Source organism: Epinephelus lanceolatus, chromosome 7 (assembly GCF_041903045.1).
Source record: "Epinephelus lanceolatus isolate andai-2023 chromosome 7, ASM4190304v1, whole genome shotgun sequence".
NCBI lineage: Eukaryota > Metazoa > Chordata > Actinopteri > Perciformes > Serranidae > Epinephelus > Epinephelus lanceolatus.
The window spans coordinates 37,032,056-37,047,304 of record NC_135740.1 but is presented as its reverse complement, the minus strand read 5'-3'; the positions used below and the strand labels follow the sequence as shown (position 1 = coordinate 37,047,304).

Below are 15,249 nucleotides of genomic sequence, written 5' to 3'. Positions count from 1 at the left end.
ATAAATGACATGTCAGGGCACGTTAATCTGAGTATGCACAGCTGCATGTAAACCAAGACTTTAGTGGAATAATCATTTTTGGTTTTGTAGGAATGTTGTCTTTTTCTCAATCGGGGCAAAAACTGAAATGCATGTAAACGTAGTCACTGTTATTAACTGTCAGGTAAAGTCGTAAAAGATGGTCAGGCAGGATTAGTTTGTCGAGACATTTACTACCAGTTTAGGAGAGGAAGGAAACTGATGTCTATCACAAGGAAATACACAACCTCACACCACTAGATGTCTCCCTTTCCTCTCTGCCATTCAAAATAAAGAGTTGACAGCCAAAAATTAAAGCTTCATAGTATTACATCTGCATGAGTAAGATTATAAGGCACTCTCAAACTCTTCTATATAATTTATATCAATACAGAAAGTACATGGTTATTGACCTGATACAGTATATGTGAAGGATAATTTTCACTTTTAAGACATGAAGTTCCAAACTATTAATGAAATATGTTTTGTACTGCGGTGACAAAGTCGGTGAGGGTTAAAGGATCAATAGAGGAACATATAGAAGCAGAAAAAGTCTATGTTGACTATAGGGCTATACACAGTGTACTATACGTCCTTCCGTCAACACTGCACAATATCTAAAAAATGACGATGATGAATTTGGTTTTGGGGATGTAGATACTAAATTTCTACCAATATGTAGCAAAGACCACAGAAAATAAATGAAGATAAGAGACAAAATCAAAATGCGTTTGTAAAGTCACACAATTGGTTTCAGTTAAAATATAAATGATGGAAATGATGTCATTGGAGGATTGTTTATAACTAGAGAGGCTTGCTCTGCCTTTCAGTTTAAATGCATTTAAAGCTTTACGGTATTGTTCAGCTGTGAGAAACGTGCTATAATGTGAGTAAATTTTATCAACTTAACAAATGCTAGGTAAAAAATGCTAAAACACATACTGACACATTGAAATCAAACCTTTAAAAACAGGAGCAAAAGCTGTGCGTGCCCACGCTAAACCAACATGTGCACAGAAATTATGAAAGAGATACACATCTGTGGACCTGTCATCAGCAGGCGGGTTGACTTTGGCCCCCTATCCTAAGCCGCTGGTCCACCCAGTCAGGTAATAAATCACATCCAAGATTACAGCTTGCACCTTAGTGCCAGACAGAACTCACTTACACATCTTACATATGGCCTGCAGCTCAATAATACATTTAAAGAGGACCAATTATGCTTATTTTCAGGTTCATACTTGAACAAGTGTTATACTTAATAACACTTGTATTCACCTTCTGAGGGCTGCCTCTATCATATTTAAAACCCATTTTAAATAAAAACCCGCCCACTTACATGTGATGAAAGCAGGCTGGCAGACATCACGCCCCATGATTGGCTGCCAGCCTGCTGCTGTGGCACGTAACAGGTCGGGTGCTGGCTCAAAGAGGCATCTGTAGCTGGGCTTCTGTGAAACAGCACAGCTTGAGTTCATCAGTGGCTTTGAACACCACCCCTGCCAAAAAACACTGAGGAACTCTATCCCCTCTCATCCTTGTCCTTAGAGGCAGGCTGTTAATTTTAATACCCCTTGAACTCCTTTAGGTCTTATTTACATGTGTATGCCTCCTCTATGGTTTTCTGTTTTTACTAATAGTCACGTTGCTACAGGCTTTAAAGGGAAATTTCGCTGGGTTTCAACCAGCTCCGTCACAGCAGTGTGGCTCTCCAAGCTCAGATGCGGCTAGGAGCTAGCAACTTCGTGGCAACACGTGGGAATCCAAACACCGCTCATCAGCACACACTGCACATACTGCAATGACAGAGTTGGCTGAAAATCTGAAGTTTCCCTTAAACTTATATTGCTATTTTCCATTATGTCTGGCAGGCCGCTTTCAACATGTGGAAGTGGGCATGTTTTCATCCAAGTGGGTTAGAAAAATTATAGAAGGGAGAGGGCTCCATGTTAGCATCTCTCTCTTTAAGCCGTCTAAAAAGGGCCTGTCTGCTCTAATTGGTCAGCACTTCTGGGTCTTCTGGGTCTTCTGCATCTCTGCGCTGACATTGCAGGCATAGAGTGACTGCAATGGGGCATGGCTGCACTTTCTACTGTAAAAAAACAACCACCTACAAACGCTTCTAAACACAAGTGGATATGTGTTAGAAGGATCCAAAATCAGGGAGAAATATTAAAAAGTGGCAATCAAGAATATATGTTTCCCTGGCGTTAGCATGTAGCTTCATGTAGCGGTGTACTTGCAGTAGTGTGTCTGGAGCAGATGAACATACATAAGCATTCAATGCAATCTGACGTCATCTTGTTGCCAAAGTAGAAAAAATTAGTATTCAGAATAGTTTAAAGCCTGAGGTATTTGCTCACAGGGATTACTTTCACATACATTGACCCCATTATTTGAAACTTTGGCCAAGTTGAAAAAGAACACCTGAAATTTTAACATTACAAATAAATACATGATAGAAAATAAGGAAAAGCATAAAAGGTCCCTTTGAGGATTGTCTTGAAAGTCAATGCAAAAAATAAAACACCTAAAATCTTCAATCAAAGCTTTGTTGTATTATGAAGAAATGATGACTGGATTTAATTAAAACAGCTAGTCCAAGCTGTACATAGCGTGACATTAAATGTGTTCCAGTCCAGTGGGTCTTAAAATTATTTTGACAGGTGGGTGCATGTTAAATATAAAGGAGCTATGGTCAGGTTGGGAACTGAATGGATTAACAAAGGCGTGGCTTGATCACCTGACGGGAAACCTCTCCAGAATGAGCTGATTAGCGCCATGTCCAAAGGACTGGTCCTACCCTGTCGCCTAGCTTGCGTGACCCATGGAAACCCAAGAAATCCTCCACTAATCCACCCCTCCCCCTCCCCCACACAGTCAATCTGACAGGTGACCTGTACTGTAATTAGATCCTCCGCCCGTGTACCATTGTCTCCTATGGACTTTGAAGCTCTTTTCATTATTCTCCATTTGTTTTTGTGAGGAATAATTCTTCCGGCTCCCAATGAGTTCGGATGTCTTTTTTCCCGATCTCTTCTCAGTGTGAGCACTGTGGGTGCATTCGGTGAAACCATGCGTCGACTTCTCTACGTGCATGTATTCCTATGCTGCCTCGGTATGGCTCATCCCTTCTGTCCATCCCAGTGCACCTGTGTCTTCCATGGACGTACCGATGGAACAGGAACCAGGTAAATTGTACTTTAATTGTGCTCTCATTTACACACACTGGCTGTCGTGTGGTAATTTGGAAAATTAAAACGAAAGACAATTTTTTCATTTGTAGAAAAAAACAGAAGTTTGCCTGATTAGGTCACCTTCTCTATACCTTCACTTCCAAAGTAATACATTATAAATAAAATATTACTTTTGAACTAAGTTTGTTAAACATTTTTTAGACAGTTATTTAACAATGATGACCCAGTTGAACGAGCACAACCTTAAGTAAGACTGTACTCAGTCCGCCTGGCGCTTGATCCGTGTTAAATCGACGGAAAGTAAAGACGACATACTTAACAAGTTATATTTACATGATGAGTGAGGAGTACAAAGCTAAACGACCTTTTCCGTTTCCATTGGTGTGTATAAAACACTTTTTGGATGTGACCCCATTTGGATGAGCAACATTTAGCTAAAATTCAGAGCCATTGCAGTGTAGCTTTGAATGAAAGTCTATAGGCAGCATTAATACAGGTAAATATTTCAAAATGCACCAGGGTACTGAACTGTATTGACATAACGTACGTTCACAATCCATTTATCCCTGAGAAAGACCTAATGACCACCTGCATAATTAGTCCTATTACTCTGAACCTTATGCAGCAATACCCCCTCTCCTTGCGGTCAAATTTAGGGGACAAAGAAAGGAAATGTTAGTCCATTGTGTTGATGAGTCTGACATAAGGAGAGAAAATGCTTAATAGAAGCATATAAACAAATACTATTTCAAAGATGTTGGGCTGGTGTGGTTTCTATAATGGATTTTTCACTTGAAGTTTGGTCTGACGGCTGTAAAACAGTGAAAAGATGACTGGCAGTTGTGATATGACTGAAGATGACATCATACAGGTATAATGGCACGTGTCCTGGCACAGGACTATTGACACTATCATCATAGCTGCTAAAAGTAATAGCTAGTAATCATGCAATGCTAATTACACTCTTTTTTATTGAGAGCTATTAAATTAAATGATTCCCCTTTATATCAGTATTTATCTGCGACTATAATTGATTCTAGATATTCCACCCACTGCAGTCAAAGTCAGTCCACATGATTGCTCACCATGGATGATGATAGTGATTAGCTGACCTTGCCATCTGGGAAGTGCCCTTTAGATGGACTGCAGTCATGTCAGGAAAAAGCATCCCACATCACAACAGAGAGAGTCTTGATGGATGAATAAATGAATGGCTAGATAGTAGAATTTATTGAAATGCTCATCTGCTGTTTCATTGGAAAATAGGTTAAAGTGTTACAGTTACCCCTTGAAAATGAAGTTTTGTTATCTGGCCATACATAGAATATGTTCAAACCATTTAACTCCTGTGTTTTTCATTCTCAGATCTGTACTCTGCAATGATCCAGACATGTCGGACATCCCTGTTAACGTCCCTGTGGATACGGTCAAGCTTCGCATTGAGAAAACCATGGTACGGCGAATCCCAACGGAAGCTTTTTACTATCTGGTGGAGCTACGGTATCTGTGGATTACTTACAATTCCATAAGCTCAGTGGATACAGCAGGTTTCTACAACCTCAAAGTGCTCCATGAGCTGAGGCTGGATGGAAATATGATCTCCGTGTTCCCTTGGGAGTCTCTGAGAGAGATGCCAAGTCTGAAGACCCTGGATCTTCACAACAACAGAATCACTAATGTTCCCTCTGAGGCCATACCCTACTTCCTCAACATTACCTACCTGGATCTATCCAGCAACAAGTTGGCAACCCTGCCTTCTGATCTCATGGATCTCTGGCCCCCCTTCAATGGAGCACCCATCTTCACTAATGCCTCCCAGAAAGTTGTGTTAGGTAAGGTTAAAAAGGCTGTGTCCGGCTTAGTTATAGAGGATTTTAGGGCCAGGGCAGGATACTTTTGGGGTTGTTTGTAATTACCTCAGGAACTTTATTCCATCACCTTAGTCTAGCCAGACTTGTTCTGACTGACTCCGACCTGCCCTGGTAGTGACTGCCAGGACACAATCAAATTAACTTGTTCTAAGTAGGGGCAGAGTTGACGTTTATTGTACGCTATCAAGTTATTGTCCTAATTAAGTGCTCAATAGTTACCACACTAACTCTAGGCGATCCAAGCCAGGGTCAAGTTCAGAACAAATTAGAAACGATTAGAAACCTGTATAGCAAGTACACTGTGTTATAAGCCACCATGCAATGTAGTTAACTTATACAGTAGAACACAGATATATATTCTTCAAGCTAGTCAATGGAAAACATTACATTTTAAAACACCCCAAACTCCAATATCCAGTGTCATAGTTCTCTCTAGCTCACTTCAATCGCAGTGCCATGATTACACTTTTGCTAGTTGTCCTTTTAATGGCATTTTGATAACCAAGGTGGTCATAAACTGGAATGTATGATATCTACAGTATGACAAACAAAAGGCAAGACCGTTTTATGAAAAACATGCAATGCTCATCATGAAAAGGGCTTGCTCTTTAGTGCATAAGTACTGTTAAGAGTATAAGAAACAAGAATAATGATGCTTTAGATGAAAGTGCACAAAATACAGTATTTGCCAGCTTATCACCGCCGAATTTTGACTTTAAAATATTAACTTTCTGTGCATTCCTAAATACTGTTGTGATGATTTAAGGAGCAGATTTACTTCATTTTGGGCTGTAAAAGTAATCGTACAATGCTCAAAAATGAGCGACACATGTTTAAGTCTGAAGAAAAACCTGCTTGTAACTCCATGTTTGTACGCACATGATGGCTGCCTCACATATCCTGTTTCCGTTTGGAGTGTTTATTGTGCTCATCTACAGAATTTAATGCAAAACGCACATGAACAGTAGGGGCAGTATGAAAAACATTCTCGCCATCATCACAACATGCCTGATGAACAATATGGTAACCTCCTCAAGTGTTGCCATGTTTATTGTTTACATCACGCAGAGAAGTTCTTTACGGTCTGAGTTCTCTGATGTGTCAACTAACGGAATCCTCCAGTTATCACACGTAATAAATAGGCAAGTTTATGAACAAATCAGTTCTTGACACAGCCGGTTGTCTTCGCAACTGTGGGGTTTAAAAGCAACTATGTCTGCGGCTTAAAGGTTTAGTCCAAAATAAGTGTTACAGGGTTTCTATATTTCAGTTGAGTTAATTAGTATTCCTCTCCTGAGGGGATTGCAGGCATCTGATGTTGTAGTGTAGTACTCCCTACTTGTGTGTGTCCAAAGCTTGGGCAATTATAAGCAAATATGTTGGTATATCTGTACAATATAAGGGCTTCTGAACAAGCTGATAGATTAGGAGGTGCAACAACTGCCAGAAACAATTTGTTTGTTTTAAGGTATGAGAACAGGATTTGGGCATTTGTTACTGAAATATTTTTGTTCTAATGGCCACTTGACACTGTCCTCCATTGCTGACAAATAGCCAAGGGAGGGGCACGGAGGGGGAAAAATGCAGATGGGAATTCCAGAGAGGGCTGGAAAATTCAAAAATCAGAGCACATAATTAGAGAAGTCAATTTCTTCATGGCTAATCTTTGACACTTCCCTGCTTTGGAGACAATATAGAGTATACTGTGGCGTAAACAAAACATCTGTGGTCCTATTGGAATATGTTAATCATTTAAATGCATTTTTGGTGTTTCCTGTCATATTCTTATTAAACACCATCTTTTTGTTACATTATCTATGTCCTCTGACTTGCATGTAACTGAATGTGAGCAGGTAATTTTCTTATAGATTCCATCTTTCTAGAATACAAGCCTGGATGTTTGTTCACTGTATCTGTGTTGCATGGACAGTGGGAGGGATATTCTTAATAGGCTGTATGAGGGCAAGCTAGCTTATCCGTGCTGAAAGAGCCGCCTGTGTGCTCTGGTGTACCTAAAGGAGAAACGGGATTAGGCTGCAGGGGGGAAAAAAACAAAACAGTCCATGCACAAACAGACGACAGTGTCTTTTACGTATCCTAAAAACTTTAGCTGTTAGTATTATAAAAGAGGTATGCTCACATTTCTGATTTTGAAATAGTACTTTAATTATGATTATTTTAAAAATCTAGGATGTTAAAATATGGATTTAAATCTGAATTTCAAAGACAATTTAAGACATGGATTATAAAGTGCTGAAGTTGCCTGTGTTTTTTTGACATTTATGCTAACAAAAAGGCAAATAGAAAGAGTGCGTTTCCAGAAAACTGAAGTGAGGCCACAGCCAGCTTAGGTGCTCTGCCAGTGTTAAGACAAACTAATCTGGTTAAAGGGCTTTAATACGCACCTGCACATGTGCTTACCTATTGTGTGAAGCAGGTGTTTACAGCAATTTGAAAGGGAGTGTATATAGATTACAACCAGTTCATTGATACAGCCCTTGAATTAAATTTTCATTATGCCTGAAAAAATTGTGAAATTTCTGTGAAGAAAAAGAAGAAAAGGCTAAATTTACAGGTGGTTGATAAATATGGTCTCTTTGCGTCTACCACGCAACCTAATGGTACCCACTATTTGTACCTAATGGTGATTAACTCACCTCAGAATATATATCATTAGCCGTTAAAAAAACAACAACAACAAAAAATTACTTGGGTTTTTTTCGTGCCCTGCATATGTTTTTGCAATTTAGAACCTTTCTTTTTATTCTAGTTTGCTATGCTATCATAAAGTCATACATCCATGGGAAAAAAGCAACACTTGCAACACATCAAAGCTGCCTTAAATATTGTAATCCATACTTAAAGTTTTTTTTAATAGGTTCAGCACCTTAATATTTCTTACGGAGTTCTGATAAAAACTGACTAAAAGTCAAGTGCAAATTTGTTCACTGTTACATTGCCATCTGTGTCCTCTATTCTTTCCATTATGATCAACAAAAATGCTTTAAGGTAATATAGCACTTAAATGGATGGTGTTAGACACTTCAATGCTATAAAACAGCAATCAATGAAGTTAATGTCTTATTTTTTGTCCTCAGGCCTCCAAGATAACCCCTGGTTCTGTGACTGTAAAATCTCCAAGCTTATCGAGCTTTCCAAAATGACTGGCACACCAGTCGTTTTGATGGACCTGTTCATGACCTGCAGCGGACCAGAGAATCTGGCCGGTGTCCTTTTTCAGCGTGCTGAACTTGACAACTGTGTAAAACCGTCAGTCATGACTTCAGCAACGAAGATCACATCTCCTTTGGGCAGTAATGTTCTCCTGCGATGTGATGCCACAGGGTTTCCAACACCAACTCTGTCCTGGGCTAAGTCAGATGGCTCAGTAGTCAACAATACAGGTACAGTATGCAGGCTTTTTAAAGCTCAAGCATTTTAAAAAAGGAAAAACAGTGCTTACAACACTTAAAACACGGACAGACAAAGTGAAGAACTCTGATCATCCTGTTAACAATGCCATGTTCTGCTGAGAAATCTTTGGTCCTAGCATACACGTGGATGCCACTTGACACCCACCACCCATGTAAAAAACGTTGTAAATCACGCTTCCTAATGGCAGAAACCTCCCCAGCAGGACAATGTGGCCTGCCACACCACATAAACTGCTCAGGAATATTCCGAGGAACGTGCCAAAGAGCACGAGGCATCGCCCTGGCCATCAAATTCCCCAGATCCCAATCTAATTGAGCATCTGTGGGACATGCCAGTGCCCCACCTCATAACCCACAGGACTCACAGGATTTGCCGCCAACATTCCTGTGAGAGACACCACAGGATGTCCCCCAGAGGTCCTGTGTCCATGCTTCAACATGTCAGCGCCAAGTCTGATTCAAGGAGGCCCCACTTTGGATCAGGGATATCTCTGGGGTGCCAGTATATCCCATGCATGCTCTATCGGATTAGGATTTGAGGAATATGGAGGCTAGGTCGACACCTTGTGCTCTTTGTCATGTTCCTCAGGCTATTCCTGAGCTGTTTTTGTGGTGTGGCATGCTGCATTGTCCTGCTGGGGGGGCCATTGCCACTGGGGAATGCTGTTGCCATGAGGGGGTGCACTCAGTCTGCAAAGGTGTTTGGGTGGTTGGAATGTGTCAAGTGGCGTTCACATGAATGCCAGGACCAAAGGTTTTCCAGCAGAACAATGTTAATCACTTCACCCACCAGTGTTTTTAATGTATTGGCTGATCGGTGTTTACCTTTTAGTTGCCTTTTTACTGTGTTCATTGCCTGGGGTGTAGGGAGCATTAAAGGCTTGTGGTACTGGTGCCACAAAGTCATAATCCACTGGAACACATGCAAAGCAGTTCAAGACTTGATTAGACTTGATCCATCTTGACTTTTGTGTTTTCATTCCACTCTATAGTCCAGGAGTCACCTGGAGAGGGCATCAGATGGTCCATCATGAGCTTGCATGGAATATTGTTGAAAGACGCCGGGAACTACAGTTGTAAAGCGAAGAATGTTGCTGGCAACGCAGATGCCACCATTTCTGTCACGGTTGCTGGTGCCTTCAGTACCACCATCCCTCCACTGAGGCCCAGCATCAATACTGAACCAACCAGCCAAGATACAACATTTATTCCCCCGACGGACACTCCCAACTCACCCTCCGTCACGTCCACGGTTCTTCCAAGAACATCGACAACTGCTGTCCCTAAGAAGCCAAAAACTACCACCAGCAGCAGTTTACAAAAAGGCTCTTTCAAGCTAACAAAAACCCAGCAAGGAGGTAATGGGAGGAAGCTTGCAGCAGATGAAAAGAGCAAGAAAAGTGATGGATCAAAGTCCGTCAAAGACCTTAAGATTGTAGAGGAAACATCTGACACTGCAGTGTTGCTCTGGACAGCAGATGGATTACCAAATGATGCCCCACTAACAGTTGTATATTCACCCTATGATGAGGATGACATCAAAAGGACAGTGGAGACTAATGCTGGCAGTGGGAAAGTCCTTTTAGAGGGACTGTCATCTGGAATGAGGTACTCAGTTTGCCTCATAGCAAAAGGTAGTGCTGCTGGAAAAGATCCTTGCATTGACTTCTACACATTGGACAATGTAGAGGATGGTGGGCAGAACCAGCTTTTCATGATCATAAGTGGCATTGCCTGTGCTTTGGTTTTGTCCCTTATTGCACTGTTGCTCTACAAGATTCTTGCTTTGTTCTGCAAGGGACGCAGCTCAGCTTTAGATGAAGAGGAGCTTGAAAAAGACAGTTATGTCAAGTTTGAAACTATTTCAATGAAACAAAGGACCTTGAACTCTCATCCAACTGAGCTTTGGGCAAGGAGACCGACTCATGAATCAGAGCGAATGCTACTATGCTCCAGGTCTAGCATCGACTCCCAGATGACCTATAAGAGTGACAGTTCCCGGTCTGAATATCTGTGCTGACGCCAGGAGTCCATGGCGAATGTCCAAACGCCATGCTAATAATCCATCACATGAAATACTCTTTATATGCCTTTTATGACACTGATAAACTATTAACTGAAATCATTTATAAATCTTTATAAATATATTATCATTTGTTTCACACAGTGGGGCTGTAAAGAAATTATCAGCTGTATTTATATTCATTCTTTTTTTTCAATTAACTATTAATCTATAAAGATTTATAATGATTTAGAAAAGTGTAGTCAGCAGTCCCTGGAGGTTGTTTGGATGTTCAAAGAGCCTATGTCAAAGCCCAGTCAGATCAGTCAATGACTGTCTGATTACATTATCCATGTCCTTATTTATTATGGAGCCTTATATTTGATGAAGACGTTTGAATGGTTGTCACTACAGCATGGCACCTTTGATGGACTTACAAGGTATAAATAGCACCATACAAAGAGCCTGTCCGTTAGCTGTGTGTGGCATTTTATGTCACACCCAATGCCAAATTTGAAGTGTCAGATACGATTATCATGCGGTGGTGTCAACACAGACCCATTATTCACTTCCCATCACATGTACAACATTACTTTTACTTTATTAAGCATCGAGCTGATTGCTGCCTTAATGGACAAGAAAGTATGGTCTGTGTGTTTGATAGAATATATGTGTCTTGTCTGATAAACCTTGCCAGTTTCTATGTCTTTATGTGTACGTTTGTCTATAAATGAGGTTGTACCTTGTTTTTAATAAACTAAAAAATGTTGAATTCTATTTGCATTGTGCTATCAGTAAATATGTGCATGTAAAATAGGTCTCACATAAAATCAAGGGCAAAGGTTTCACACATGAAACGGGGTGTTAGGGGGTCCTCTGCCAGAAAATTCCGAGCATCAAACATATTCTTGCTCTCTGGTAGAATTTTATACATTGATTTCTATATTGAAGGAGACATGTCTTCCAGAGCGCCACTTACGACATTACTTTAACTCTCTTACTTACCAGCAATCTCCTAATGCCATCAATATGCATACATTTTCATAGAATAACACATTTCAATAAATAATTCTCAGATGTCAAAACCACCACCAAAAACACTAACCCTCTTTGGCATCATAGAATTTTTTTTAGATTTAAAATCTATGTTTTTCTGCATTTTTATTTGCAGAATTTTAGTTGCTCTACCATTCTCTCTTAACTTTCCGTCAGCAACAGATTTTGTGCACTTTCGACTTCACCAAGTGAAAGAAAATCCCAGAGTTACAATGCAAACTGTTCTCTGTGTACTGTATGCAGTAGAACCCTCATCATACTACCCTCATCGTATACAATCTTTGTGCATATGTCTGTGTGTAATGCTGGGCGACACGTAAACAAGGAGGGGGAAAACATGTATATTATCCATTATGAAACACAATACTTCATATAGAAGCAAATATAAACATACACAGACTTATCACATCTCAGTTATGAACCAGAGCAGACATGCTCATCCTGAAAATCAATGGGTCACAGTTGTCACGCTCTCTGAACATCTGAACAGGCGCTGCCTTAAATCCCGCTAAGATGATAGGTGGATCTGGAAAACTGTTCCCATGGATACCTCCATGCCACCAGCTGTATGAGTGTGCAGCACTAAGTAATCTCTTATACCAGCTGTGTTGTTATCATGGCAACATCCAGGCTGTTTTAACAAACACAATGAATGGATGGTGGACAAGAGTTAGGCTTTTAATGATGGATAAACTATGAATGAATAGAATGACAGGAAGAGCAGACAGAACAACAGATCAATAAACAGACAATACAATCCGTTTCATTAACTGTGAAACAGTTGCCACTGCGCTGTGGTTCATGAGAGCAAATCCAGACAGGGTGACTGGAAGTGAGATACTTCAATTCTCTAGAGGCTTTACAGTCATACCACAAATCTCCTGGCAAACATGACTTGGCATCATTATAGCAGTCAAGTGGAAAATTGGCCACATGTAAATAGTGTCAGAATATATCACAACAAGGCTAGAAAAAGACTGTTGTGGTTGTTGAGTCATTTTGTAACATAAGAGATAAATGAGTCTAATGTTGGAAGCAGATTTGCTCCAACGTGTTGGTGTGAAACAATAAGCTTATTCTTAAGACTTACAGCCAGAGGTCAAGCACAAAGCCACTGCAGCGTGATTAGTCAGTGCAGTCAATCTAAACCCTGCAATCCATTAACTTCTCACTCATTCAAATTACAGCAAACATTATGGAGCACCTAATGTTGTATTTGCAAAGTCTATTAACCTTGTTTTTGTTGATGCTAAACATGGCAAAATTATCCAAATCAACAGCAAAATATTGCAGACAGACAGTATATTATTTACTGAAATTAAAAAACAAATTAGAGTATGACAAACTTATAAAGCTACAGTAGGTAACTTTAAGTTTTCGTTATTAACTGTCACTATATTATGAAAGCAGAACATGAGACAAAAAAATCAGTGGGAAAAATCATGTTCTTCTACCTCCTCTTAGTGTTCATAACGGCATTTGCAAGAATCACAAAAACAACCATTCAATCATGTAAATGAACTGCAAACTTCAAACTTGGAAGCACTAATCAAACATGAATAAAGATTCTGTAACTGTATTACCTAGTTTTCAGAAACATATTCTTGTGTACTGTTAATGCTGCGTTTACATGGAATTAGTAGATGGCAAACTGGGTATCATTTTAGTGGAGTAAAGCAAGTCAGTAAAATTGGGTGAGGCCGGCAGAGAGTACCAACGATGGCAACAGTAGACGGCACTGCTGTCCAAAGTTAAAATATTTTAACTTATTTCCATTCTCTGAAATCTAACAGGGTGTCTCACGCATTCATTTATTTATGGCAGCCCCCCATGATTAGAACATTCCCGCCTATATTTTGATTTTCTATTTTGGAGCTGGACCATTAGGAGCACTGATGGAATAAGCATATCATTTGGTTTTCCTTTACTTCACACAGGTGCAGTTAAAGGTAACTTAACCCTTCATAGTGCTGGGTCTAAGAGTTTGCTTTCACAAACAAACAGCTGCTCCTCTCATCTATCAATCTGATCACATCAACTCTGATTGACTGATCAACTGTCCACAGTCCACCCCCTGGCTCAAAACACCCCAAATTGCTGCTAAGGGGAAAAAAAGGAGTTCTGCCTGTGCTGCATTCACAAAGGTGCAAAAACCTCAGAATTTAGATAAGAGACACAGACTGATACACAAGGACAAACAGGTGAAGATAAAAAGCGAGCAGCAAAATAACAACCCAGAACCCCCGTTCCTATCCTATGTCCTCCGTTTCTATAACATTTGAGTTGAGAAATAGGCAACGCAGTTACAGAATCTTGATTCATATTTGATCAGCACTGCCGAGTTTGACCGCAGTTCATAAGCAGTGACTGACATGATTGACAGCTGCTCTATCTGAAAATGGCCTGTAATTGGCCAGAGTCTGAAAACAGAGCCAAGCAGAGGTGCAGACGTCTAGTGTAGTTTCAGGCCAGGTTTATTATGGGATTTTTGCCCAATGACACCAAAATTACACTGCTTACCCAAGGTTCAAGCAGCTAATATGAACCAAACACATTTGTACATCAATAAAAGTATTAACATATATATTATTTAATATGTATTCCTACATATTTTAGGCAGCAGGAAAGATAGTATGAGTGATGACTTGTCAGGTATGCAATTTCAGCATGATGTTACTGAAATCAAGACTTTAACAGTCTAAAATGCTTTGTGTTGTAACTGCTTTAAAGTGACTCACCCAGCTGTAATCCTGGACTAAAACTATTTCTTCTACAAAAGCGATGACATGAGGTGGCATTTAATACGTCAGCAGCATCTACACTCTCGCTGTTTCCTGGATACGCGCTCTACCTGATGATTCAAACCCATGCGTGATCGTCATTCAGCGCACCAGTCACCTGAAGTGAAATTACAGACATTAGCATTTCCATTGTTATCTCACAGGGGTGAAATCATGGGAAAAGGTCAGTGCCCTTGAGACGGCTAACATTAATCTGGAGACAAGGCAACTTTCTCACCCGTGTAAATCTTCTATTGCTGCTCTACAAGGTTACTGTTGACGTTGTTGCTGACAATATCCTAGTCATGAAGGGTATGAATAGAGTTTTTGGTTCCTGGGGTCTGTTAGTTGTTCTCCTGGGTAAAATCAGGACAAACAATTTAGGGATAATCTGCTCCACTCCTCCTTCGTTCTCTATAAATTACTCATTCTACCGATTCCCCCGCGGGAGCCAGATGAACATCAACAGAAGACAGTCTGACACTGACTTGTCATTCACACACAGGACACAAAACAGTGCGTCTATTGTGTGTGTGGCATGTGTAAATTATACTCGTACTGTAAGTGTATGCCATTTATGGATGTCATAGCTTGAAAAAAAGTACCAATGGTCAATTGTATTCCCTAATGAACAAATAAATGAATATTTTAGGGTTGTGTTCAGTCTAATAGCCTTATATGCAACATCCGTCTCCCAGTGTCTCTCTCCCAGACACAAAAACTCTGTCTCAGACAGACGCATCCATCCACATTCAGAAAGGACATGGGTCAGGGGGTGGGGTGAGGCTAAGATGTTGTTATTATGTGGGACCTTTCTTCAGCCCTGCCTCATTTCTTGCATATTCTACATTCTGCTTGAGACACTGACTGCAGCCTAAAGAAGATCTTGCT

The 15,249-nt window shown here is 40.3% G+C and overlaps 1 protein-coding gene across 1 annotated transcript; it reads left to right on the top strand.

The window, feature by feature from the left end:
* The first annotated feature begins 2,944 nt into the window (after nt 1–2,944).
* Nucleotides 2,945–11,231, top strand: lrit3a (info leucine-rich repeat, immunoglobulin-like and transmembrane domains 3a). The gene is made up of 4 exons (XM_078169498.1): nt 2,945–3,209; nt 4,581–5,047; nt 8,185–8,490; nt 9,513–11,231. Exons 1-4 carry the CDS (start codon nt 3,094–3,096, stop codon nt 10,538–10,540), a joined length of 1,917 nt encoding a protein of 638 aa, XP_078025624.1. The 5' UTR covers nt 2,945–3,093; the 3' UTR covers nt 10,541–11,231.
* Nucleotides 11,232–15,249: the final 4,018 nt, after the last annotated feature.

Excerpts from the sequence above, each read along its gene's own strand:
- lrit3a (XM_078169498.1), top strand. The coding sequence starts at position 3,094 with ATGCGTCGACTTCTCTACGTGCATGTATTCCTATGCTGCCTCGGTATG. Across the intron at positions 3,210-4,580 it reads ACCGATGGAACAGGAACCAG|ATCTGTACTCTGCAATGATC; the intron begins GTAAATTGTACT and ends TTTCATTCTCAG. Across the intron at positions 8,491-9,512 it reads CTCAGTAGTCAACAATACAG|TCCAGGAGTCACCTGGAGAG; the intron begins GTACAGTATGCA and ends TCCACTCTATAG.